This window comes from Brettanomyces bruxellensis, chromosome 6, assembly GCF_011074885.1.
Source record: "Brettanomyces bruxellensis chromosome 6, complete sequence".
Taxonomy (NCBI): Eukaryota; Fungi; Ascomycota; class Pichiomycetes; order Pichiales; family Pichiaceae; genus Brettanomyces; species Brettanomyces bruxellensis.
This window is the reverse complement of record NC_054687.1, coordinates 1,188,683-1,213,536: the sequence shown is the minus strand read 5'-3', so window position 1 is coordinate 1,213,536 and position 24,854 is coordinate 1,188,683. Positions and strand designations below refer to the sequence as shown.

The following is a 24,854-nucleotide window of genomic DNA, read 5'->3' as shown; positions in this document are numbered from 1 at the left end:
TTACATGTTTGCTTTTAGTCCAAAAGCAAAAAAAAAAAAAAAAAAAAAAAAAATTTAAACTGGCGTCTAAAAATTTATGCCTGCCCACATCTCACATTTTGTATTGTACTTGTAACAATGCCACCCTATTTGGACGGGATGGAACGGCTTACAATTGCTAAAATTTACAGTTTAAAGCAAACATAGGTCCCCTCTGTTCTCCCACTATATTTCACCTTTTCTAATGCTTACAAGCTAAGCATCTAGTTCTACTTAATTCTCATAGTCGGGAATAAATATTCAGTTGCAGCTATAGTCACAATTTATAATTGAAGTTGTGCCATCGGTATTTTTGCCTGTTCAAATACATTTATAAAGAGAAGCATAGCTAGTTTTTCAATATGGGCAACCAGGGAGGATACACAACACAGCCACAAATGATGCCCCAGCAGCAGCAGCAGCAAAAGAAGAGTGGCGGAGGTATGAGAAAGGTCTGGGATATAATCAAGAGGATTTTCAATGCTATAATTTTCGGTTTTGGTGCGACGATTGGTAGTAAGATAGCGAATGCCATATTCTAAACCGAGATGTTTTCGATCATCAAGTTATAACAGGTCATATGTATACTATTAAGGAATAATAATGTTGAATTTGCGAATCGAAGCAGCGCCGACGTTTCATCACTTTAGATAGCTTCCATACACATTCCATATTCTCTGGATGGTGTTGAGTCGAAGCTCCGGAAACTGGGATGTGGCGAGAACATCGTTCATATCTCTTATCCAGTCGCTTTGCAAGAAAGTGGGGAAAATGTACGACGTCTGTCTTCTCAAATTTATGAGTTCCATGTATATCAATCCATTGTTGAAGTATCTATCGCCAAATGTAGAAGTTTTCAACTGTTCGCCCTGGCTGATTTGTAGTTGAATACCCACTAGCTTTTCCAAGGTATTCATTGACTTCAAGGCGCTTTGTCTATGGTTTCTGGTAAATCTAACCAAGTATCCATTTCTTAGATAGCTTCTCGTACTTACCACTATGTACCAAACAACTAGACAAGCTGGTGAAGCTGCAACCAGTCCAAAGACCAATTCTTGCGACTGCATGATCTTATCGATACCGGAAAGTGCAACGTCTCCATCGACTTTTGTCTTTTGCACCTGAATCAAGATATTCCGCACCATATTGCCGTTGATTATTGCTTTCATCGGGGTCTTCAAGTTTTGCTCATAGAGTCTCATGACCTTATCCATATTTCCACTTCTCACTTCTGCCGTTATGTTCTTAACTAGTATCTCTCTGTTTGCCTCAGTTAGGGGTACATCGGTGAAGTACGAGTAGTTCTCAACACAATAATCGACAGTCATACGCTCCAAGGCCTCAAGATCCGAATTCAACGAATTCTTTGAGGTTATTGCTATCTTGGAGCTATCGTCATGTCTTATTGTCTTCCAAATGTTAACCAACGGCTTCACTATCCAGTTTCTCGCAAAGCTAGAAACCGTTTCCACGATATTGGTACGAATCCAGAGAATAGCTGCTTCCCTGTTATTTACAACTTGCTGAACTATTTCCGGAACATATTTATATCCAATCAACGCCAAGGGCCAGAATCTTGTGAGAAAAGAGGGTTGATTGTGGTGGCGAACCAGATCATGAGTTGAATGTTTTAATGAAGGAATATGAGTCTGACAGATGCTGGTCAACTCCGTCAAATCATCGCTAACTGAGTGAGACATGCCTGCACTCTCGTTCGACTTGCCATCGAAATTCGAACTGCATAGCATTTTCAAGCCGGCGTTTATTTGATGGTTGAATCTCAGGGCGGAAGACCCATTAAATTTGATTAGCGGAAGAATCTCATCAATTAGATAGCCGATCCTCCTTATATTATGGGTCCTGAGTCTTGCCAAGGCCTTCCGGTGGTACTTGGCCCTCGAAGATGCGTATAAAAACGGTAATCCAACCGTCGATGTGATGAACATCGTCACGATTGAATGTGAGTACTTCTGCCTGCTAACAACATAAGCAGCAGGCGATTGTAGAAATGTTGACACGTTTTTCAGTGCAACCTTTGGCAAAGGTGCAATCCACTTCATCCATTGTTGGTAGACTACCTTAAACCAGCAGGGAACCCAGGATGGAATTTCCCTAACAGTGTGGTACGCATGTTGGGCGGCCAGCTTAACGTAAAGATGGGATAAAAGAGTGAGAATTGTGGATGGAAATGTTTGAACTGTGTATATACCAACTGCAAGTGGCGAACCCCGAATATTGTCGTAATATGCAATATCATCTACAAGCGGCAGTGTAGTGCTTAGAAGGAACTTGCCTAAAGACAGCATATTGGCCATGGAAATTAGAATTAGCATTAATTGGACCATGCTGGCAATCTCCGGACATTCCTCAGGCAGCGAAATTCTGCCACCAGTCATATCTTCCGATAATCTTGCAAGGATCGAGTTGATATGGCTGATGGTGTCATCTGTAATTTGAGATGCCGGATCAACGGAATCATAGCCTATATCCTGCTTTTTAGCCAACGCGTCTCTTTTAGAGCATGATCTCAGAAATGGCGCCAGTTGTTCGTTCAATTCTCGGTACAAGGATTGGATTGAACGTATTGAAATTTCCACATCTTGAGGGTAGTTTGCGGTTTCGAACTTGGTGTTTAATCTGGCAACCAAGCTTATACCATAGTCCTCGAGGTTCCGGAGGCTGTTATCGGCAAGAAGTCTGTCGGTGAGGATAGTTGACATGTTGGATGCATTAAGGATGATGATTGAGAAAGAATGGTGAGAAGGAAAATGTCGGATGTGAAGTATTGAAGGTGCTTTATGTGGGGTATGCAGGAACGCAATACCTAGGATCTTGAGTATAATAGATTCGCAACTATCGCGAGAACGGACTCTTTACTTTTTTTTTTTTTTTTTATTTTTTTTTTCAGGTAGTATTGTTGAGATTGATACCGTCTTATCTTACCCCAGAGAGAGAATGCATATGATAAGCAAGTGAATGGCAACAAAAACGCATTTTTTGTGGCATTTATATAGAGACACACAAATTCACGTTGCCAATACCAGGGAATGAGTAATTCATACAGCAACGAAACGCCGCAGGCCGAAAAAGACACAGCGAGTTCGCTTTCTGTACAAGCCACAAGGTACAATCCACCTTGGAAATCACCTTACATTATTGGCATTGCAGGCTTCTCCGGATCAGGGAAGACCACTGTGGCGCATAAGATCATCAAGGAAATCAACGAGCCATGGACAGTTTTGTTGTCGTTGGACAATTTTTACAAACCATTGACCAGAGAGCAAAGTAAGAAAGCATTTAACAATGAGTACGATCTTGACAAGCCGAACGCTCTCGACTTGGACTTGGTCTACAAATGCATCAAGGCACTGAAGGATGGCAAGAAGGCGGAGATTCCAGTTTATTCGTTTGCAAAGCACGCCCGCACGGGCGAAACTTTCACAATCTACGGTGCCAATGTCATCATAATTGAAGGTCTCTACACACTATACAGCGAGGATATGCTCAAGCTCATGGACTGCAAGGTTTACGTGGACACAGATCTTGATATATGCTACAGCCGTAGGTTGTTGAGGGATACGGAGGAGCGTGGGCGAGATTTAGAGGGGATTATCAAGCAGTGGGACTTGTTTGTCAAGCCAAACTCCATCAGGTATGTGAAGCCGACGATGCAGAGTGCCGATATTATCATCCGGAGGGGCAGCGACAACAAGGTGGCGATGGACTTGCTTCTGGAGCACATCAAGAAGCAGCTTGAGTCGAAGAGCGTGACTCATTTGCTCCAGTTGAAGCAATTGGGAAGGCAGATCAAGGCCCTAAACCTGTCGAAAGTGCACGTTATCCCGGTAACAAACCAGCTTCGCGTCATAAAGACGATCCTGCTCGACAAGAAAACGAGCAACGACGATTTCATCTTCAACTTCAACAGGGTTGCATCCATTCTAATCGCACACGCCCTAGACTTCGTCGAATACGTGACTTCGCTCCCGGGGGGAGGAGACATCCTTACACCAGTTGGCGCCCCGGTCCGAGACACGATGTACGTGAAGGGGGAAATTGTCGCTGTGGACATTATTAGGGGTGGCGACTGCTTTATTTCATCGCTCACGAGGACACTTCCAGCGGTGAGGATTGGAAAGCTCTTGATACAGTCTGATTCGAGGACTGGTGAGCCACATCTCCACACCGAAAAGCTTCCCGCACTAGATTCTACATGCAACGTGCTTCTTTTCGATGCCCAGATCATAGCCGGGGCAGCAGTCACGATGGCGATCAATGTGCTTCTGGATTATGGAGTTGCAGAGGACAGAATTATCGTGTGTGCGTACTTGGCGACCGAGGCAGGTGTTACCAGAATCAGCAATGCATTTCCGAACGTGCAGGTAGTGGTTGGAAGCCTAGGGTCACGATATGGGGGCGGAAACGGGCCAGAGACAGGGGACAAGGACTCTGATTGGTGGATGGCGTACCGGTTCATTGATGCACGGTACTTTGGCACTGACTAGGAAGCATACATGGGTGGAGGGTACAGAGTAAGTTTTGAGGTGCAATATATAGAAAGTAATAAAGAGGAAAAGATAAAAAGTAAAAAGTAAGAGGCAAAACGCTAGAAGTTCATCATACGTAAGATCATGTAGCCTAGGAATACAACAACAAGATACAAGACGATGGAAGCCACACCTCCGCATCTCATGAAAGTGGAGACGGTGACGTAGGAGTTTCCAACATTGTCACGCAAGCCGATGGCAGTGACATTCGGGAAGCCGGAAGTCGGGAGAGCCATACCGGAGGAGCACAAAAAGGCAGCAGCCATGACCAACAAGTTTGGATGAGGATCGGGCAGAGACTTTCCGATCTCCTCGATGAGAGGAATGATGATGAGGGCTGCAACAGTGTGGGAGACGAAGGTGGCAGTGATCATGACTATGATGCCGAAAATGGACAAGACGGTGAACAAATCCTTCCCTGCTAGCCTCTCCTGGATTCCCTGGGCTATTGTCTGCAACAATCCGGAAACGGTGACACCTTTGCCCAAGGCCAAGCCCCCCATGGCAAGCATGACGATGGTCCAGGGGTAGTTGTTGAAATCGTCCGGGGAAAGGATGGCCGGGGCATAGAAAGCCACCATGGACGCAATGGCAATCATTCCAGTGTCACCGACATAGTTCTGGAGTGCGGAGGCCAAGCACCACAGGATGACGGTGGCAATGGAGACTACTATGACGTATATCTTCTGCCAGGTGAACTTGTCGGCGGTCCTCTTGATGGGCACGAGTGTGGTGCCCTTGAAGTTGAAGTTGAAGAGAAGAAAGATGTAGATTAGGCCGATGGCTGTGCAGCAGACGGGGATGGAAACAGTGAACCATTGGGCCCAGTTCGGCTGTGGGTCCATACTCTGCAATGCCACGACATTCTGCGGAGACGCGATTGGCGAGATGATGCCCGAGACGTCCGATGCAAGTGCAATGCCGATCACCAAGGCCTGGGCGAAGCTGGAACCTTCTGGAAGCGTGCTTAGCACGGGCCGGATCACCGAGTACATCAAAACCGGGGCGGCAACGTTGGACACGAATGCAGAAACAAGCGTCGAAACCACCATGATGGCACCCAAAACGTACACCGGGTGCTGGGGCACCTTGGAGAGCAAAAAAGTGCATGCTATCTTGTCCAAGTTGTACTTGGAGAGTGCAGCGGCCAAAGTGAAACCACCAAGCAATAGCAAGATGATGGGAGACCACATTGTGGCACAGATGAACTTGGAAGCATCCACTGCACTCAAGACTTCGCCCGTGTCCGGGTCCTTGAGCACCGATAGGACAACCAATAAGAACGGCACGAGGAGCGAGGTCGTGAATAGTGGGATGGCCTCCGTTGCCCACAACAGCGAGGCACACACGAGAACCGAGAAGCAGTTGCGTTGCTGCTTGTCCTTAAAGGGTGAGTGGAAGAGCAAAAGAGTCGAAACCAGCGTGATGACCACCAACTCGATAAATTTCGCAGAAAAAAGGCCACGTGGAAGCACGAGCCGGCGTCCCGAGCCAAGTGGAATCTCGTACTTCTCGCCAGACCCGCTGTACCCGACCTCTCCAAGTTTTGTCTTCTCAGCATGTGCAGCCTGCGACTTCCTCTCCATGCCAATCATATCTCTCCAAACGGTGTTCCGCTCCCAGAAACGTACTCTCTGAGATTCGAACGCAGCTGGTCCTTGGCGATGTCGAGGTTGCCCGCCGTGAATACCGAATAAAGCCGCACTATGTTGCCGATGTGCGTGTTGAGCTCCGACAGCGTCGAGTCCCGGAAGATGTAGCATTGCTGGTCCAAAGTCGAGAGAAACTGCTCCTTGATCGACACAAACATCACCTTGTCGAACTTCTTCAATGCCTTACCGAAACCGATCCGGTTGAGCTCGATGTACGACTTCAATTCCGACAAATGCACGAAAAGCTCGCAGAGCGGCTTCCTCTTCTCCATTTTCAACGCCTCCAAGAACGTCGGCTTGAAATCCTCCTCGTCAAATAGTGTGGGCAGCGATCTTTTCCGCGAAAGCCTTCCCTCCTCGGCAACCGCTGCCGATTCCCCGACAATGTTGGCCGACGAGTTGCAAAACGCGTCTGAGGAAAGCATTGGCTGTGATAACGGTGTCGAGTCGCGTAGCACGTTCTCCGCATCACATATCTTGCCATTCTGATTCGTCAGTTTCGGTTTCCTCGACGAATCGGCTCCTCCAACTACTCCTCTGCCCGTTTCCTGATCGCGGTATGCTTCAGGTCTCAAAGAGTTCAAAAACGTCCGGACCTGCCTCCTTGCACCATCGTCCGGCTCGTCCTTCGGGAACTCGCTCTCGAAGTCGTCGAACTCCTCGATGAGCACTCTGTATTGTAGATATAGATCCTTCTCCTTGGCCGTGTAGAAACTGTCCACTTTCCTCAACTCTTTGTTCAAAGCCTCGAGGAACACGTTGATCGGGTTCTCCGGATCGCTGTCCGGTGTAAATGCAGCCTGCCCCTGCTCGTGCGCAGAGTTCAACTTCTCCGCATATATTCGCTGCTCTGTGTATATGATCTTCTTTAGGCCTGAGTAGTTTATATACTTGGAGGACCATTCTGGAACTGCGTTAAACTGCAATGAGTGTGAAAACTTCATTCTGTAGTGGCCCTGAGATTTGAAAGAGGCTGACCAGTCTGGTAGTAGATGCCTTGAAATGTAACTTTCGAGATATGACTCAACAAAGTCTAGCAGATATGATGATGATGCACGTGTGCCGTTTGCAGGACCTAAATTTGACGATACAAGTTCTGAGTCCGAGTCCGAATCTGTATCCGAGTAAAAGCTGGTGTCAATATGTAACTTCTGCCTGGAAGATGAAGTGAAATCTGTTTCAGAGTCTTGATATTCACCTGGAAATGTATCACCTAAGCTTGAACCCTGCTGTGGATGCCAATCTTGAAGAGGAAAACTTTCCTGACCTTGCTCTAAATCTGCAGGAAGCTGTTGATACTTCTTGGAACGTTGGAAAAGTATTTTGGAAAAGCTCGGCACTGCTGATTACTGAGTGAAAAAAAAAAATGATATGCACGCAAATTAGTCTGGCCGTCTGCACGGGCTGCCTGCACACGATAGAAAGCATGTTGAAGTGATGATAAAAAAAAAAAGTAAAAATGAATTCACGAATCTGCGACGAGTGCGGACGGAAAAAAAATCAATGGGAATCGCTAATAGAACACAATCCACAGATCAATAAGCAGCTTATTTTTTATAATAATAGCAGGGGGTTGAGCACCTGCGGGCAATCGCGTGAATAATAGGAGGTGAAGGAGGGGGCAGGGAATTGGGAAATTCCCTCAACAATAAATTCACTTCACATTTCAATCATATTTCCGCACTGCAGGAAGATGCTTATTTTTTAATCTGGTTTTTTTATTGTTTGTTTGGAAGGACTTCAAGGTGAGGCAAGATAGATATGTTTCAAAGTAATGCGTGTTCAGGTAGTGCTTCTCTGTGTTGAATCGAAAAAGGAATATACGTCAGGACAGGATTAAAAATTCCTTCTCTTTACGATGTTAGTTCCGAGAGTAACTTGTACTGCCATAAATAAAATAGCAAAAAAATAGGTGAACCCATTTGAAACCCAAATGTAGCAAACACTTTGAGAAAGAGGAACTACAGAAGACACTCAAAATCGACTCAAAAGCACTACACACCTTTTTATCAATCTTAAGATCATATTCAGCAGTGAATGTTGTCCTCATTCAATCTGATCAGGGGTGGTTAAACTCACCTCGGGGTACACAAAAGCTCACATTGGCACATCCGCACACCAGATGGACACAAAAATTGTGCATAGGTGAACATGAATTTGTTGATGGACAACGATAAGAGTTACGAAACGTGTGCTGACATCGGAAAATGCAAAATTACAAGCACGGAATGTCAAATATAAAGAGCGGCCAGTTTAAGCGACGAAAAAGAAATTCAGCAGCAAACGAATGGACAGACCAAGATAAGAAGGAGGAGATAACTGCAGATCATCAGGCACCAGCTGATAAGCCTGATGATACGATAAAGGTGGTGGAAAAAGAGACTAAACACAAGGATGAAGATGAATCGATACTGTTTCCGAATAGAATAAGCCAAGATGACGAGCATGATAGGGATAATACGAAGGGTGAGACTGGTCCAGACGTCAATTTTGAACAGCTTAGACTAAAATCTAGGCAGAAGTATCTATCAGAGAGAGAGAAGAAGGAGATGGTGTTGCTAAGAGAAGAACTAAAGGATTTTGAAAGGGACATTGAGAAATTGGGCTGGGGCAACATGTCTGAGCAGGAGCGTCACGAATATGAAATTAAGAAAGAGATCCTATCGATTTTTGACAGAAGAAGCCGATTGGAGGAGGAGGAGGAAAGAGGAGGTGGGTCTTTTCTTATCGAGGATGATTACGTTAACGAGGAAGGCCGAATTGACACGAAACGGAAAGGTGATGTCTTGGCGGGCAAAAATCGACGAATGCAATTCCTATTGGACGAGGAGCACGGCAAGAAACATAATCGGTTGAAGCAACTCTCGCATTTCACAAATCTAAAAAAGAATGACAAGCAGCACGAAGAGAAGACCTACGATTATGTCTTTGACCAGGCACAGGCAGTCGATTTTACAGGCGGTGATGAGGAAGATGATGTTGACAGTAAGTTAACTGCAGATGAAAAGGCATTGTGGGAGAAAATACGACAAGAGGAGGAACGAGTGAAGACGATTGAAGATACAAGGAAGAGTCTTCCGGTTTTCCAGTATCGCGATCAGCTAATTGAAGCAGTGAAAAAGTACCCGGTGCTTATTGTGGTTGGAGAAACGGGATCGGGAAAAACCACGCAGCTTCCGCAGTATCTATATGAGGCTGGGTTTGATAAAGGCCCTCTAGGGAAGAAAGTTGCGAGAAAAGATGGACAGAAATTCAAGATTGGATGTACACAGCCAAGAAGAGTGGCAGCTACAGCAGTTGCATCTCGTGTTTCGGATGAGGTCGGAACGAGAGTGGGTGACCGGGTTGGCTACAGCATACGATTTGACGACAGGACAAGCGAGAAAACAGTGATCAAGTACATGACGGACGGTATGCTCTTGCGGGAGTTCATGTCTGATCCGGATCTCTCGGAGTACTCCGTGATGATGGTAGACGAGGCACACGAAAGAACACTGCACACGGATATACTATTGGGGCTCTTGAAAGAGCTCTCATCGGAGAGGCCCGAGTTCCGGTTGCTTATTTCGTCGGCGACGATGGACTCGGAGAAGTTCAGTGCGTATTTCAACAATGCACCGATATTCAACGTTCCAGGTCGCCGTTTTCCCGTCTCTATCCACTACACGATGCAGCCAGAGGCCAACTACTTGCACGCGGCAACCACAACGGTGTTTCAGATCCATTTTTCGCAGAAGGAAGGCGATATCCTCGTTTTTTTGACGGGCCAGGACGAAATCGAGACCATGGCGGCCAACTTAAGAGCCACGTGTGAGAAGCTTGCCGGGCAGATGGAGCGGCAGTTGATAATTTGCCCGATATACGCAAATCTCCCCCAGGAGCAGCAGAAACTGATCTTCATGAAGACCCCGGCAAACGCACGCAAGGTGGTGTTGGCCACAAATATCGCCGAGACGTCTCTCACGATCGACGGGATCGCAAATGTGATAGATTGTGGATTCGTCAAGGAGGACAGATACAGCCCAGTCACCGGAATCCAGTCTCTCGCCGTGGTTCCATGCTCACGAGCCTCAGCAGACCAAAGAGCAGGCCGTGCAGGCCGTACGGGGCCCGGAAAATGCTTCCGACTCTACACCAGGTGGTCGTACATGAACGAAATGGCGGCCACACCGACCCCGGAGATACTCCGCACGAACTTGTCCGGGGTGGTCTTACAAATGGAGTCTCTAGGCATCACAGACTTGCTCCACTTCGACTTCTTGGACTCTCCATCGCCAGAGGCACTCATCAAGGCACTCGAGCAGCTTTATTCGCTTGGTGCGTTGAACGAAAAGGGTGAATTGACGCGGACTGGTGCAAAGATGGCCGAACTACCCTGCGATCCGATGCTTGCAAGGTGCCTGCTTGCCAGTTCGAGCCTGAACTGTTGCACTGAGGTTGTTTCTGTGATTTCGATGCTCGAGGAATCAAACTCCATCTTTTCCGGACGCACGAGCAGAAAAGCTGGCGAAAACCCGTCGGCACAGCCGTCGGCAGCCACAAGTGCCGAGAAATTTCGCACGAGAGCAGATGCCCGATTGGGCGGGGATCATTTGACTCTCTTGGAGATCTGGAACCAGTTTGCAACCAACGGGTTTTCCCCGCAGTGGTGCCGGGACAATTTTATCCAGTACCGGGCGATGAACCGCGCCCGGAACGTGAGAAACCAGCTCGCGAGGTTGTGCAGAAAGATGAATATTTATGGGGAGGAGGAAATTGAAGGGCAGAATGGGGCAGACAGCATGATCAGGATGGAAAGCATGTCCCGGGACGAGAGAGACAGGCTTAAAGTGCGTATCATGAAGTCGTTTGCCCGGGGCTTTTTTGCCAATGCTGCCAAGCTCAGCAGATCGGGTGATTACTACCAGACTTTGAAGAAACACCAGCCCGTGTACGTTCATCCGTCATCGGCACTATTCAGGATGGTGCCCCCTCCGAAATACGTGATTTACAACGAATTGATGCTCACCTCGAAGGAATTCATGCGGAACTGCATGCCGGTTAGCGAGAGGTGGCTTGGGGAGTATGCGCCACACTATTACAGGTCGAGTGGGGGCAAGTAACAGCAGAGATGGGTGTATCTGAAATGTATTTGTATTACTTGATCACCGGCGCTTATAGACATAATAGACGAAAGAGAAGTATTTATTTTCCGGAGAAAGCGAAACAAACGAGTGCGGGAAAATGGGGGAAGTAGCGAGATATCACGAGGTTTTCCGGCGTAGCATTTTTCAGTTGTAGAGGAATCATATTATGTGATTCAATCGAGTTGAATTGAATTCTGCTCCGTTTAATTGTATCCCACCCGAGGCCACCAACGGTTATTGGTGGCTATTGAAAAATTCGCGGATTCGGGGAATCTCAGGACTGCAGAAAAAGCGGGTGGAAAAGAAGGTAGGAAAGAAGAAAGAAAGAAAAAAAAAAAAAAGGTAGGATTCGGAAGCAGGTAATGGAAAGACGCGGAAGCAGGGGAAAGGAGACATGGGGCAAAGAGGGCATTGAGAGGATAGTAACTGAGATAGTCGCGCGCATTATTCCGCAAGACTTGTTGAGGATAATGGTGCCAGCTTGACTTTTTTTTTTTTTTTTTTCATTTTTCTCCGACCGCTGCACAGATCTCCGAGAAGTCGGATGCTGATATGAGGAGGGGGGAGAAAAAATGACTTCAGATTGATTGATTCATGGGTGGGTTGGGCCAATGCTATTATTATTATTTTTATCTTTTTTTACTTTTTTCCCCAGTAGTATTTTCTCACCTGCCCTGTGCTGCTTTCTGCCGGCCCGGTGCACATGTGGGCATTGTTGGAGGGGGAGTATTTTTCCAGGCAGAATGATTTTTAATGAGTTATTTCTCACTTGCACGTTAGAATTTCTTTCATGACTTTCCTCTTTCAGCATACTAGTGGTACGAGAGACAGTAGCCAGAGACTTTAATTGCATGCGAGCAGTTTGTAGAGCAGCATAGTTAGAGTGACCAAGATAGCAAGTGAGAAGCAAATTGAGAAAGTGAAGCAAAGTAAAGTGAGAAAGTGAAGCAAAGTAAAGTGAGAAAGCAAATCAAAGCAAAGCAAAGTAAAGCAAAAACTAATCAAGTATCAATACAGAAATGCCAGAATACCTCAACGACGTGCCTCTAGTGATATACTATGCACCAAACCAGGAGAAGTTCGAGCAGGCAGTGAAATTCTACGAGGAAGTGCTCGAGTTCGAGGCAGTGGGCAGCCCAGAACAAGGAACAGTGCTCTTGAGTTCGAACCCAAGCTCGCCAGCAGAGGCTGCGAACATCCGGCTGATCCTTGATGGCAGCAAGGCTGCACCAGAGGAGGAGATCGAAAAGGCAGCGGAGAACTTCGGAAGCCACAAGCAGAAGCGGGACTTCCGGACGTTGCAGTCGTCGGTGTGCTTCCAGACGCCTGACCTCGACGGGTTGACGGAGAAGTTGAAGGCGGCCGGCTGGGAGTACCAGGTGCGGCCATCTGAGCTGGATCCATTCGAGGTGTACGTGGTGGACCCATTGGGCACGTTGGTGGGCTTCTCGGGCATGAAGAATGCATTCGGGGCCAGTGAACGGACGCGGTTCAACCCGGAGGACGGGGCCAAGTCGTACGGGTTTGCCACGAGTGGCGAGGCCACGCCTTTGAACGCGATTTCGGGGGCAACTTTGAATCCAGTGCAGAGAAGAAGAAACATCGCGGTGATGACTTCAGGGGGAGATGCACCCGGTATGAACGCAAACGTCCGGGCCATCGTGCGGACGGCGATCTTCAAAGGGTGCCGTGCGTTTGGAATCTACGAGGGATACAGCGGGCTCGTGAAGGGTGGCCCGGAATACATCAAGGAGATGAACTGGCACACGGTGAGAGACTGGCTTGCAGAGGGGGGCACGAACATCGGCACGGCCCGGTGCATGGAGTTCAAGGAGAAGTGGGGCCGACTCCGGGCCTGCAAGAACATGATCGATGCCGGAATCGACGCGTTGATCGTCTGTGGTGGAGACGGGTCGCTTACGGGGGCAGACCGGTTCCGTGGCGAGTGGCCAGAGCTTATTAGCGAGCTCTTGCACAAGCAGGAAATTACGCAGGACCAGTACGACCGCTACAAGCACTTGAACATCTGCGGTACCGTGGGGTCGATCGACAACGACATGGCGACGACCGACGCGACGATCGGTGCATACTCGTCCTTGGCCCGGATTTGCGAGGCCGTCGACTACATCAATGCCACGGCCAACTCGCACCAGCGGGCTTTTGTGGTTGAAGTGATGGGCCGGCACTGTGGCTGGTTGGCCCTCATGGCTGGAATTGCCACCGCTGCCGACTGGATCTTCATTCCAGAAAAACCATCATCAAGAAGCGAGTGGTCTTCGCACATGTGCGAGATTGTGGCCAAGCACCGGGCCAGGGGTAAGCGGACGACGATCGTGATCGTGGCAGAGGGGGCAATCGACGCGTCGCTCAACCCGATCACGCCGGACGACGTCAAGGACGTGCTTGTGGACAAGTTGGGGCTCGACACGCGTGTCACGACGTTGGGTCACGTGCAGCGTGGAGGTCCTGCAGTGGCGTACGACCGTGAGTTGGCCACGTTACAAGGAGTTGCTGCCGTTGAGGCCATTTTGGACGGAACTCCGGAGACACCATCTCCAATGATTGCGATTGCCGAGAACAAGATCGTCCGGAGGCCGTTGATGGAGGCAGTGAAGTTGACGAAGTCGGTGGCCCAGGCCATTGCCGACAAGGACTTTGCCAAGGCCATCAGCTTGAGAGACACCGAGTTCACGGAGCACTTGAAGAACTTCATGGCAATGAACTCGGCTGATTTTGGCGAGCCCTCGTTGCCTGCATCACAGAGAAAGAGGTTCGCCATCATAAATGTGGGAGCCCCAGCCGGAGGTATGAACTCCGCCGTGTACTCGTTTGCAACGTACTGCATGTCGCGGGGTCACGTTCCATATGCGATCCACAACGGGTTCTCCGGTTTGGCCCGGCACGATTCGGTCAGATCGCTCAACTGGCTCGATATCCAGGGCTTGCTCACCACAGGAGGCTCCGAGATCGGCACAAACCGGACCACGCCCGAGGAGGCAGATCTGGGCATGATTGCGTACTACTTCGACAAGTACTCGTTTGACGGGTTGATCCTCGTGGGTGGATTCGAGGCGTTCACTGCCTTGAGCCAGCTCGAGCGGGCCAGAGCCCACTATCCGGCATTCCGCATCCCAATGGTGCTTGTTCCGGCCACACTCTCCAACAACGTGCCGGGAACTCAGTACTCCTTGGGCTCAGACACCTGCCTCAACTCCCTGGTCGACTACTGCGATGCCATCAAGCAGTCTGCAGCTGCTACCAGGAAGAGATGCTTCGTGGTCGAGTGCATGGGTGGAAACTGCGGCTACATCTCCACTTACACGCAGTTGACCACCGGTGCAGTCGCCTCATATTCGCCCGAGGATGGTATCCCAATCGAGCAGTTCGAGCAGGACATCGACACACTAAAGACCTCGTTCAACAACGACAAGGGCAAGGAGAAGTCCGGTCGGCTCCTCATCAAGTCTGCCAGGGCCTCCGACGTCATGTCTGCCAAGGTCATGGCCCAGATCATCACCTCCGAGGCCCACGGCCGCTTCGATGCTCGTACCGCCGTCCCTGGCCACATCCAACAGGGTGGTGTTCCTTCCCCAATCGACAGAACTCGTGCTGCCCGGTTCGCAATTCGGGCCGTCACCTTCTTGGAAGACCACTACGACGAGATAGCCTCGTCCCAGGATCAGCTTGGTGAGTTCATCGAGTCGCCAACTGCCTCCAACACTGCCTGCGTGCTGGGTATCCAGTCTTCGCATGTCAAGTTCGAGTCTATCAGAAAGCTCTATGACTACGAGTCCGAATCGGGCAAGCGGTCCAGGAAGCGTATCTTCTGGAAGGACATTCGCGAGATAGCCGACATGTTGAGTGGCAGGGTCGTTGTCTAGTCTGCTTCCATCTTATGCCTTATGTCTTTTAATTGCAAGTTCATGATATCTTGCTTTGATCTTTCTTTAGTTTTGTTTAGCTCTCTTCGCTTGTGTAATACATCGAATGTCTGATATTTCTGTGTAGACGTGATTGTATGCTTTAACTATCTTTAACTATCTTTAATAATCTTTAACTATCTTTAAGTATCTTTAATTATCTTTAACTATCTTTAAGTATCTTTAATTATCTTTAACTATCTTTAAGTATCTTTAATTATCTTTAACTATACTTTAATGATACCTTAACTATACTTTAACGATACTTTAACGACACTTTAACTACATACTTCAACTTGTCAAGACACTGTATAGAAGTATTCCCATATATAACTAGCCCAAGCTAACTTCAATGTCAACGCCTCCACATCATTTCTAAGGCCACATGTGGTCATTAGCCAATCTAAATGTGATCTTTAAACAATCACCCCATCCAAAATGCACACTCACTACAATAGTATGATCCTTAAGAACTGCATACTATTCTGTCAGCTCTTTTAACTTATCATATACCCATCCTCTACTTCTCCTGATTACTCTACATGACCAAGGCAGCTTTCACAACAGCAACAACTTTGAGCCGGCATAGATCAGACCTTCAGTTTCAGCCCGAACTTTTCTTTATTTACTTTACATCCCTATAAACGTTATTCACTTCAACAAGTGCATCAGCCACCTTAACCTTCCAGTTCACGCTCTTACCATTACTTTCAAATCGAACTGCACCCGTTGCATCGTCTATTTGTGCACGGATAATCACATTCAGTATCATGTCAACCAGCAATTCCTCAACTGCCGCCTCCTCTCCCTCCATACCCATGAGCTCACACATTGTCGAAATCTTCACCGACTTGAAGTTCTTCGACATAACCACTATGTTCGACACAAGCAAGTTCTTCCGGATCTGCAAGTACTGCTTCTGCTCAGGGTACTTGCAATGAAGAATCCTGTCCAAATCTGCCGAATCCATGCGTATCACTTTCGAAAGTGCCATGCTGCATATCACATTTCGCATTATTTCCGGCTTCATTGCATCTTTTAGCCATGTCTGTAGTTCCCCGCTATCCCCACTTTCGCTACATGGACAAATCAACCTGCCAAACTCCTGGAGAGCACGTACCTTCGCCAGGCAGTATGGAATGCACAAAAACAGGTGGACCAAGCTGTGCAGGTTGTCCAAAAACTGCTGGCTCGTACTGAAGTACTCTGGATAGCTTGAGTACAGTTTGAGAATGCGAAGAGACTCATTCAGGCAGTCAACCAGCCGCTGCCCATCCTGAAACACTTTACAACGCTGATATAGTAGCTTGAACATTAGCCGATTCCGCTGGTTTGCAGACATTCCATGCTTGGATGCCTTAAAGTGCTCAAGTCCTTTATCGAGCAGCCGTGCTTTCTGAGTGAGATCTGAGCCATCTGTAGTGCTGGACTTGAGCAAATAGCAACGCACAAGAAAAACAGAAGGTGATTTTTCCAACTGCAACGGATTCACACTGGAAAGTATAGAGCTTGCCCTCGGTATGTCGTGCTCTTTCTCAAATGCTAGTTGTGCCATCAAAACCAGACAAACTGACAAATAGACCACTGCCGATTCTCCTATGCCGTGAAAATAATCATAAACCGGCTTCATATCATCCACCCGTCCGGATCTCTGCGTTAGTACTTCCATTAATGCACATATCGACTCCATGGTAAAGCAACTCTGCCGAACTCCACTTCGAAGCTTATCTTTGATTAAATCGACAATTTCTCCGTCATTTATTCTGGATGTACACTCTGTGGCAATGCGGAGTGCCTCCATCATATTGTTACATTTGAAAAGGCCGTCCATATTGAGCAAAAATGGCAAATAAATAAGATGGTAAGTGATGATTAAAAGCAGGCCTTATTGGCACTCTAGCTTAGGATGTTGAAATTTACGGTGCTGCGATAAAAACGATCCGAGAAATATTTGACTCTAATCAGTTCATAAATTGCATATACATCCAAGCTGTAGTTTGTATAAAATTAGTATAGGAAAACGGTTTTCTGCCTCAATAAAGTCAACACGGTTGAATCACATTTCTCCCATGTTGATGTGAATTGGTATGAAGCCCAGATCCTGGGGCAGGCTTCGTTTAGTTAGCTCGTATAAGGAAACAGTATCTTCGAAAAAAAAATAAATAAAATAAAAAAAAATAAAATAAAAAAAGTCGATCCTTGGAAATGCATACCATCAAATCTAATCTCTCTTACCCCCTAAATCTCTTTCTAACATTTTCAACAAACGCAAGCAAAAAGATAAACATGGCACAGATGAAGCTCCTCCTAATTGCAACTCTTCCAGTTTTGATCTTCCTGCAGTTGAACTTCTTGTTCAATCACTGGCTCCCAAACAACTACATCTTTGATAAAGATGTGTTGAAAAAGTTGGCAAACGAGTCGATTGCAAAGCATCAGGGCAACACCACCGCCATCATGTATGACTTACAGGAGAAATTGACTGCTGAGTATGGTTCGGATGTGATCAACAAGCTCAACTTCGATGACTGGCTGCTTAATAACGCTGGAGGTGCTATGGGTCAGATGTTTGTTCTTCACGCATCAATTAGCGAGTACTTGATCTTTTTCGGTACTGCAACGGGCACAGAGGGACACACCGGTGTTCATTTTGCGGATGATTACTTCACCATCTTGTCCGGCCACCAGTATGCTGCATTTCCGGGCCAATTAGAAAGATCAACTTATGCTCCAGGTGATCAGCATCATCTCCCAAAGGGAACTAGAAAGCAGTATTCCATGGATCCGGGATCTTACGCTTTGGAGTTGGCTCAGGGCTGGATTCCGGCCATGCTTCCGTTTGGTTTGATGGATCTCTTCTTTTCAACCTTAGATGCGGAGACCTTATATCAGACTGCTTACGTTAGTGCAAAAAACATGCTCAAGAACTTGATTCAGGGTAAGTTCTGAAGGGTGGACGCTGGCTATGTTCTTATTTATACAAGTGTTTACTTTGGATTATATCTTAGTTTAGATTTTTTTTTGTTTGTTTGCTTTGTTTTCTCTTTTTCTACGTTCACTCCTCTTTAGACTACTATTAAATGACGTATGGGAAAAAGATGCTAAAATAAAAGAGCACTGAATACATACGGAAATTAGAAAACATTCGTGTAGCTCACGCTTTCCTTATAACTTTGGCTTGTTAACGAAATTGACACCTCTGGCGATCTCCTGTCTCAACTGGCCAACTGCAACTGCAAGAAGTTTCTCTTCATTGGCCGAGATCGTTGGGAAACGGACAAACTGGACACCCTGGGCATTCAAGCTGAATGGCAAACTCAAGTATTCAACATGTGCCTTGACAGAGTCTGGCACAGAGCCTGGAAGTTGAGCAAAATTCACAAATGCAACTTCCTGGACCGTCTTCCCTTCTCTCAAAGCAGCGGACAAGCTGCTCACAAATCTGTATCCAGCAGTAGCCATCGACAATGTCGCTGAACCGCGTCCCTGCTTGGCTTTAACAACCTCGTCACCTCCATATTGCACTCTGTGTAGCAAAGCATCATATTTTTCACTCGAGAGATTTCTGGCCCAGGCATTTAGAATCGGAACAATTGTGGTTCCAGAATGGCCGCCAATGGAGATGACGTCACCACGGAGATCTGCGGGATCAACAATCTTACCGGTTGCCCCCTTGATGGCTGTGCTTAGGAATTCCTCAAGTCTGAGGTTGTCCAATGTAGTGACACCAAACACTTTGGCTGGATTGTACACTCCTAGACTCTTCAATTCCTCAACTGCAATTGGAACTGTTGAGTTCACTGGGTTGGAAATGACACAAATGAATGCATCTGGACACACAACACCAGCCTGGTGGACCAAACCCCTCACAATCGAGGCATTAATCTTGAAAAGATCGTTTCTGGTCATGCCTGGCTTTCTTGGCACACCGGCAGGAATAACGACAATATCTGCACCTTGAAGGGCAGCTCTCAGCTGAGAGACATCCTTTCTGGACTTTGGCACAAATCCATGAATAATCTGCTCTGTTGGAATGTGCGAAAGATCTGTTGCCACTCCGTTAGCATTGACAATATCAAAAAGAGACAACTCCGTGACATTCTTGTTAAGTCTTAAAAGCAAAGAGAGCGGTTGGCCAATACCGCCTGCGGCACCAAGAACTGTGACTTTAACCATTCTTAAATTTGCGTAAACTAGAATATCTAGACAGCAATGCGATGGGGGATTAAATGCTTTGGAAGAATATTGTTTTTTTTGTTAAAGAGGTACATTATTTTTCACTCTGCGGACTTGTGCTCTTTTAAACAAAAAATCCATGAAATTCTGACCCGAGTGAATTCGGGGAAAATCGCGGGATTTCCCCAGGCGAAAGACTTACAATATTATCTATCTCCCCTCGCTTCTATGACTCAGGGCATATTTCCAGTCAAAAAAAAAAAAACTTAACGACAAAAACCCAGGTCGAACTTTACCTAGAAACTGCATTTAAAGGAACATCCTCACATATTTACATGTTTGGCCTTACATTTGAACGTTATCTCTCTTGTATTATTACAGAAACTGGATACACAAAAAAGCCTCAATCATGATTAGCCGCATCAACTTGTTCGGCAGAAAGGAGTCCCAGATTACAGTGTGGGGTAAATTAGTTGTATTCAGTGAGAGTAGCAATGAATTGATTGGAAAGTCATGATTTTCATGCAGTACGCACGGGTAATCTGACAGATATATTTTAATAAACACATAAATCGATTCTTTATCGACAAATTTTGTTTCATGCTATTTTATAGCCATGTGCAAGAGTCCTTTATAAATTATCCGAGCCACATATGTTCCCTCTGTGGCTCGGTAGCGAATACAATTCAAAGTTCTATCAGCTGACTTTTTATTTTTTTTTTTTTTTTGAGACATCTCGATACATCCGATAACTTCATAATACCATATGCATGCATTCTTTCTTTCAGTAAAACCTCAATCATCTATCAGTAAAGTCAATTTCAATGTCGCTCGCTTTTAAAAGATTTATTTCAACAGGTGCCAAGACGGCAAAGAAATACATGGCACCAAAGCCTGCCAATGGACCAACACATGCAAAATTATCGCCAGCTCAGAAAGCATATCTTGACAGAGTGATTAGAGTTGATCAAGCAGGTGAATTGGGTGCTGACCTAATCTATGCTGGCCAGTATACTGCTTTGGGCCATCGTCAGGACCTTAAAAAGTTAATCAGACACATGTGGGATCAGGAAATCCACCATCATGCCACATTTGATGCTTTGCAAACCGGATTGAGAGCAAGACCTTCACTACTAACGCCATTATGGAAGGTTGGTGCCTTTGGCATGGGTCTCTTTGGTGGAATAATGGGCAAGGAGGTATCCATGGCCTGCACTGAGGCAATTGAAACGGTGATTGGCAACCATTACAACACGCAACTTCGTGTTTTGAGCAATAACTTTTCGGACATCAAGGATCTCAGGACCGGGGAGTGCACGCATTCAGAAGAGGTGAAGAATATTCAAAATCACATAAAGACCTTTAGAGACCAGGAAGGAGAGCATTTACATATTGCAGTTACACACGATGCCGACAAGGCCAGACCTCATTGGTTGATTTACAACACAGTCAAACTTATAACAAAGTCAGCTGTGTATACCGCCGAGAGAGTTTAAATGACGTGATCTTTATTATTTAACACACAAAAGACAACTAAGGGAAAGAAAATATATATTTGACGCTTGATGTTAATTATATTTGGTAATTTCAGCGTAGCATGCCTGGTTAAATCAAGTCATCGTAGACAGATAACGCTTTTATCACATCTGGCGCCCACTTGTTGTCAGAAAATTCTTTCCGGCTGATTAGCTCGTGTTCCTTGTTGTCCAAGCTTTTGTTGAAAGTAGCCCATATCCTATTGACCCTGTCCTCTGGTGCATCTTCGCCATCTTTAAATTTCACTGACTGCGTACCAATCATCATGTAAATTGCACTTACCACCCTTAGCAAATCATCGTAGCTTATGAATCCATCATTATTCCGGTCATACAGCCTAAACCCCCACTTCAATTTCTCTGCTGTTGTTCCTCGGCTTGCTATACTCAAAGAGATAATGAAATCTGGAAATGTCACAAATCCATGATGTCGAATATCGAATGCTTCAAATGCGAATGTTGCGTAATCCGTGGGGTCGCCAAACGGATAGAACTGCTTGTGTATCTTTATAAAATCATCTTTCGTCAATATTCCTGTCGGTGCATCTCGCTGGAATCCTTTATACCATTGCTGTAGTTCTCTAGTTGTGAACTTTGTCTCTTTCTTGAGATTTGATATGTCTTCCTTGCTGAGTTTGCTGGCTTTCTGACCCATACTGTATTTGCAATTGCAGGTCCACTTCCGGCCACAACACCTAATGAATGTAAATGTGGGGTTCACGATTAATTTTGATGACTATATCACCAATAACAAACTTGGTGATAGTGGCCGAGGCGAAATTGTGATTAACAAAAAAAAAAAAAAAAAGAGTAAGGTGAAGAAAAGTTTATTTGGCAGTTGAGAATTTGGCTTGCCGAATAGTCGGCTACAGGTAGTGACGGCTACTGAAAAATGAAATCACAAGATGCAGAGCGATTTCGGTCAAGAAACATGCAAAACCAAAAAGAGGATGGTGAATACAATGCAGAAAGCAATACATTTGGTTAAAACCAGATCATTTACACCTAGCAAGTCCACGATCTGAACATTCCAGAGAAGTTCGAAATAAAGTGTCTATTAAAGGAAGAAAAGTTCACAAGCTACCTAAAGGACGATGTTCGTCAAAAATATCAAGCATATACCAAACAGAGCCCATTTCATTACTGTTTCCTGCTTTCCACCAAAAGAAATAGAGCTGGTCAGCATTTGCAACCCGATATACGTCAAAAAGCCAGAAGTCAACGCCATAAGAGACCCGATTAGTGCCATGCTGAAAGGATTATCGACATCGACACCGTTCTTTCTAAAAATAAAGTACCCGATCAAGGCCCCAAATGGCTGTGCACAGCCGCCCAAAGTTCCACTGATGAGCAATGCCTTCCACCTGGAATTAAGTGCCACGTATATTGGAAGTGTCATAGTGAAACCCTCCACAAAGTTGTGAACAAACATCGAAAGGAAAATGGTCCATCCCAACTTCGAATCCGCCTGGGAGGTCGAATACATGATAAATCCCTCTGGTAGCTTGTGCATTGTAATGGCCAACGTGGTCTGGATACCGATCGATAGCAATCTGGCCAAGGGAGTCTTTATATGGTGGTGGTGGTGCTCGTGGTGCCTTATATGTTCCGCAGCCACGTCCTCCGGCTCCTCTTTGATTGCAGAAACGTTAATTGGAACTTTCACAGAGCTGTCAGTGCCAGAATACTGCTTAGCATCTGCATCTGCAGATGTCTGCTGCTCTGCAAGCAATGGAGAGTGCTCGGTTGCCAAATTTGTTTCCAGGTTCGGAGAGGAAGAGCTGGAATTGCCGGCTTCTGCACCACCTGGAGGCGTACGCACCTCTGCACCAGTACCTGAGTCCGGCAGCAAAGGAGACTGGATTTCAAGCTCCGGGAACCGGCCGGCAAGCTCGGATTTGTCCGTGACCATCTCGCCGCTTCTCTGCTTGAAAAAAAGCTGGTTTTCGCTTGATGGATAGCAGCAGAACCGGATTCCATTCTTGTTTTTGTGCATGTGGAGGTTGTGCTTGCATGCAATTTCCTCACAGCAGCATTCCATGTCTCCAAAGCAGTCTCCCTCCATCTTCTGGCCGCGGAGAGCATCGAGCGACGCGTCTACGACGGACTGTTTGGGAGGAATGCCACTTGCACCAGAAACGACTGATGAGACCACCGATGGCTCGGCCGAGGATGTGACTGAGCCCGATATGGAAGTTGCTGCCGCCGCATTGGTCTGTGTGGGAGCAGAATCCTCTGCAATCGCCGAAATTCGCCTTCTGGAGGCAGATGGGGTCAAAGATGAGCCTGTTGGTGCATTACAAAGCGAGGAAGAGATACTGGGAGAAGAACCGGACACAGCAGTCTGGATTTTGCTGCTGTAAGTAGCTATTTGGCGCGGACTTCGGACCGGGTATGGTGCTCTTGAGCTGTGTTTGCAGTTTTTTTTCTGAACAGTATTTGAAACCTCAGTGTTTTTTTTCTCGGTCTTCTTGGTCTCATCCAAGCCCGCGTCATTCTCCAAATCCGGCGAGGCGTTGCCCTTGTGATGTCGATGCAACATATTCCCGTGGCCGTGATTGTGATCGTGAACATGGTGATGACTATGATGCAGAAGCGAATGGTCTTCGTGAACGCAGTGCACAATACTCTCACTAGTGAAAAGATGCACCAACACGTTCAACGCTGAGCAGCACATGATACCGGACACGTAGAATATAAATGCTGTGGACTGTAGTACTGTCTTTTGTTCATCTAAAGTGGGAACCTTATGAAGATACTTCATCGATGTAGGCAAAAGCTTATAGAGGGAAACAAATGACAAACATCCCGACGACAACGCCAACGAACAAACTAGAAATTGCGTGTTTTTGGCTATTTCAAACGGCTTCTTCTTGTACCTGGCGGGAAAAACATACTTGTACACGACATCAGCATATATGATCAAGCATCCACATATTGTGGTGGCTGATGTTAAGATAACAGTCAACCAACCTTGATTCATTGCTTTTGTATATGAAGGCTTGCGATAGCAACTTATGTTGATAGTTCGCCAATCAAGATCTGACTTGAATTTAGTTTGGTTTTTTCTCACCAATCTTTTATTTATGAGGCACAATGAATAAGAGATGGAATTATATCGAAAGAAGAGTAGTGGTTAAAAATCTAGTCAAAAAGGAATCAAGTGGTTATGGCAGAAAACGGGAAGAAAAACATATATAAAAAAAAAAAAATACGCACTCAATGCACGGATGGAGTTGTGCTACTATATACAAAATACAACTTATGATAACTCAAGATATTACAGTACGCTGAATTACAATACCCTTACTTTTCTATTTAATACATTCTATCTTTCCAGCAGAGTTCGTGTGAATCCAAGTTGTTTCTTACCTTCAAATACGTGTGCCAAAACTCAACTTTGGAAATTTAAGCGCCCGTTCAAATGCCGAGTTTTTCAACTTGGCCGATTTCTCATACGGATATTTTTATAATTGGCCCATAAATTCCTGATAATTAACAGTAGGTGGTCACTGTTCCAATTTATCTGTTAAACTATCTGATATAACACCGAGATCAAACACACTTTGTAGCACTGAAATGATATGTACCTAAATGCGCTCCTCACAGTATTACATTAAACTACTTCCGGCCTTTGATTTCTCACTTATATGCACAAAGAATGTCTAAAATGTTTCAACAAGTGCAATGTTAAGGTTTCCACACGTCAAATATAATTTTAGTAATATTATTCATGTCTCCGGATCGCATTGTTGCACATATCATAGATAATTGATAAAAAATTGACCTTTAGCATAGGATATAAATTTATTTTTTCGTTTATGGTGCCTGTCTTCACGTCAGTTATGAACTTTGCAAGGATTTGATATAATAATTCTTT

General features: G+C 46.0%; 13 protein-coding genes across 13 annotated transcripts; 6 read left to right on the top strand and 7 right to left on the bottom strand.

Annotated features, from left to right (window-relative positions):
• Window positions 1-380: 380 nt before the first annotated feature.
• BRETT_003962 (uncharacterized protein) lies at window positions 381-560 on the top strand (the record flags this gene model as incomplete). Its single annotated transcript, XM_041282462.1, has 1 exon — window positions 381-560. The coding sequence occupies one exon, from the start codon at window positions 381-383 to the stop codon at window positions 558-560; it is 180 nt and encodes a 59-aa protein (XP_041136301.1).
• A 99-nt stretch (window positions 561-659) lies between these two features.
• On the bottom strand, window positions 660-2,738 carry BRETT_003961 (uncharacterized protein; the record flags this gene model as incomplete). The annotated part of the gene is made up of 1 exon (XM_041282461.1): window positions 660-2,738. One exon carries the CDS (start codon window positions 2,736-2,738, stop codon window positions 660-662), a length of 2,079 nt encoding a protein of 692 aa, XP_041136300.1.
• Window positions 2,739-3,065: 327 nt separating this feature from the next.
• BRETT_003960 (uncharacterized protein) lies at window positions 3,066-4,523 on the top strand (the record flags this gene model as incomplete). Its single annotated transcript, XM_041282460.1, has 1 exon — window positions 3,066-4,523. The coding sequence occupies one exon, from the start codon at window positions 3,066-3,068 to the stop codon at window positions 4,521-4,523; it is 1,458 nt and encodes a 485-aa protein (XP_041136299.1).
• Window positions 4,524-4,624: 101 nt separating this feature from the next.
• On the bottom strand, window positions 4,625-6,151 carry BRETT_003959 (uncharacterized protein; the record flags this gene model as incomplete). Its single annotated transcript, XM_041282459.1, has 1 exon — window positions 4,625-6,151. One exon carries the CDS (start codon window positions 6,149-6,151, stop codon window positions 4,625-4,627), a length of 1,527 nt encoding a protein of 508 aa, XP_041136298.1.
• A 5-nt stretch (window positions 6,152-6,156) lies between these two features.
• On the bottom strand, window positions 6,157-7,645 carry BRETT_003958 (uncharacterized protein; the record flags this gene model as incomplete). The annotated part of the gene is made up of 2 exons (XM_041282458.1): window positions 6,157-7,518; window positions 7,595-7,645. The coding sequence occupies 2 exons, from the start codon at window positions 7,643-7,645 to the stop codon at window positions 6,157-6,159; spliced, it is 1,413 nt and encodes a 470-aa protein (XP_041136297.1).
• An 800-nt stretch (window positions 7,646-8,445) lies between these two features.
• On the top strand, window positions 8,446-11,319 carry BRETT_003957 (uncharacterized protein; the record flags this gene model as incomplete). The annotated part of the gene is made up of 1 exon (XM_041282457.1): window positions 8,446-11,319. The coding sequence occupies one exon, from the start codon at window positions 8,446-8,448 to the stop codon at window positions 11,317-11,319; it is 2,874 nt and encodes a 957-aa protein (XP_041136296.1).
• A 1,043-nt stretch (window positions 11,320-12,362) lies between these two features.
• Window positions 12,363-15,224, top strand: PFK2 (phosphofructokinase beta-subunit; the record flags this gene model as incomplete). The annotated part of the gene is made up of 1 exon (XM_041282456.1): window positions 12,363-15,224. One exon carries the CDS (start codon window positions 12,363-12,365, stop codon window positions 15,222-15,224), a length of 2,862 nt encoding a protein of 953 aa, XP_041136295.1.
• A 664-nt stretch (window positions 15,225-15,888) lies between these two features.
• BRETT_003955 (uncharacterized protein) lies at window positions 15,889-17,094 on the bottom strand (the record flags this gene model as incomplete). Its single annotated transcript, XM_041282455.1, has 1 exon — window positions 15,889-17,094. One exon carries the CDS (start codon window positions 17,092-17,094, stop codon window positions 15,889-15,891), a length of 1,206 nt encoding a protein of 401 aa, XP_041136294.1.
• Window positions 17,095-17,549: 455 nt separating this feature from the next.
• On the top strand, window positions 17,550-18,212 carry BRETT_003954 (uncharacterized protein; the record flags this gene model as incomplete). Its single annotated transcript, XM_041282454.1, has 1 exon — window positions 17,550-18,212. The coding sequence occupies one exon, from the start codon at window positions 17,550-17,552 to the stop codon at window positions 18,210-18,212; it is 663 nt and encodes a 220-aa protein (XP_041136293.1).
• A 216-nt stretch (window positions 18,213-18,428) lies between these two features.
• Window positions 18,429-19,439, bottom strand: BRETT_003953 (uncharacterized protein; the record flags this gene model as incomplete). Its single annotated transcript, XM_041282453.1, has 1 exon — window positions 18,429-19,439. One exon carries the CDS (start codon window positions 19,437-19,439, stop codon window positions 18,429-18,431), a length of 1,011 nt encoding a protein of 336 aa, XP_041136292.1.
• An 824-nt stretch (window positions 19,440-20,263) lies between these two features.
• On the top strand, window positions 20,264-20,935 carry BRETT_003952 (uncharacterized protein; the record flags this gene model as incomplete). The annotated part of the gene is made up of 1 exon (XM_041282452.1): window positions 20,264-20,935. The coding sequence occupies one exon, from the start codon at window positions 20,264-20,266 to the stop codon at window positions 20,933-20,935; it is 672 nt and encodes a 223-aa protein (XP_041136291.1).
• Window positions 20,936-21,044: 109 nt separating this feature from the next.
• Window positions 21,045-21,629, bottom strand: BRETT_003951 (uncharacterized protein; the record flags this gene model as incomplete). The annotated part of the gene is made up of 1 exon (XM_041282451.1): window positions 21,045-21,629. The coding sequence occupies one exon, from the start codon at window positions 21,627-21,629 to the stop codon at window positions 21,045-21,047; it is 585 nt and encodes a 194-aa protein (XP_041136290.1).
• A 429-nt stretch (window positions 21,630-22,058) lies between these two features.
• On the bottom strand, window positions 22,059-23,957 carry BRETT_003950 (uncharacterized protein; the record flags this gene model as incomplete). Its single annotated transcript, XM_041282450.1, has 1 exon — window positions 22,059-23,957. One exon carries the CDS (start codon window positions 23,955-23,957, stop codon window positions 22,059-22,061), a length of 1,899 nt encoding a protein of 632 aa, XP_041136289.1.
• Between the last annotated feature and the right edge of the window lie 897 nt (window positions 23,958-24,854).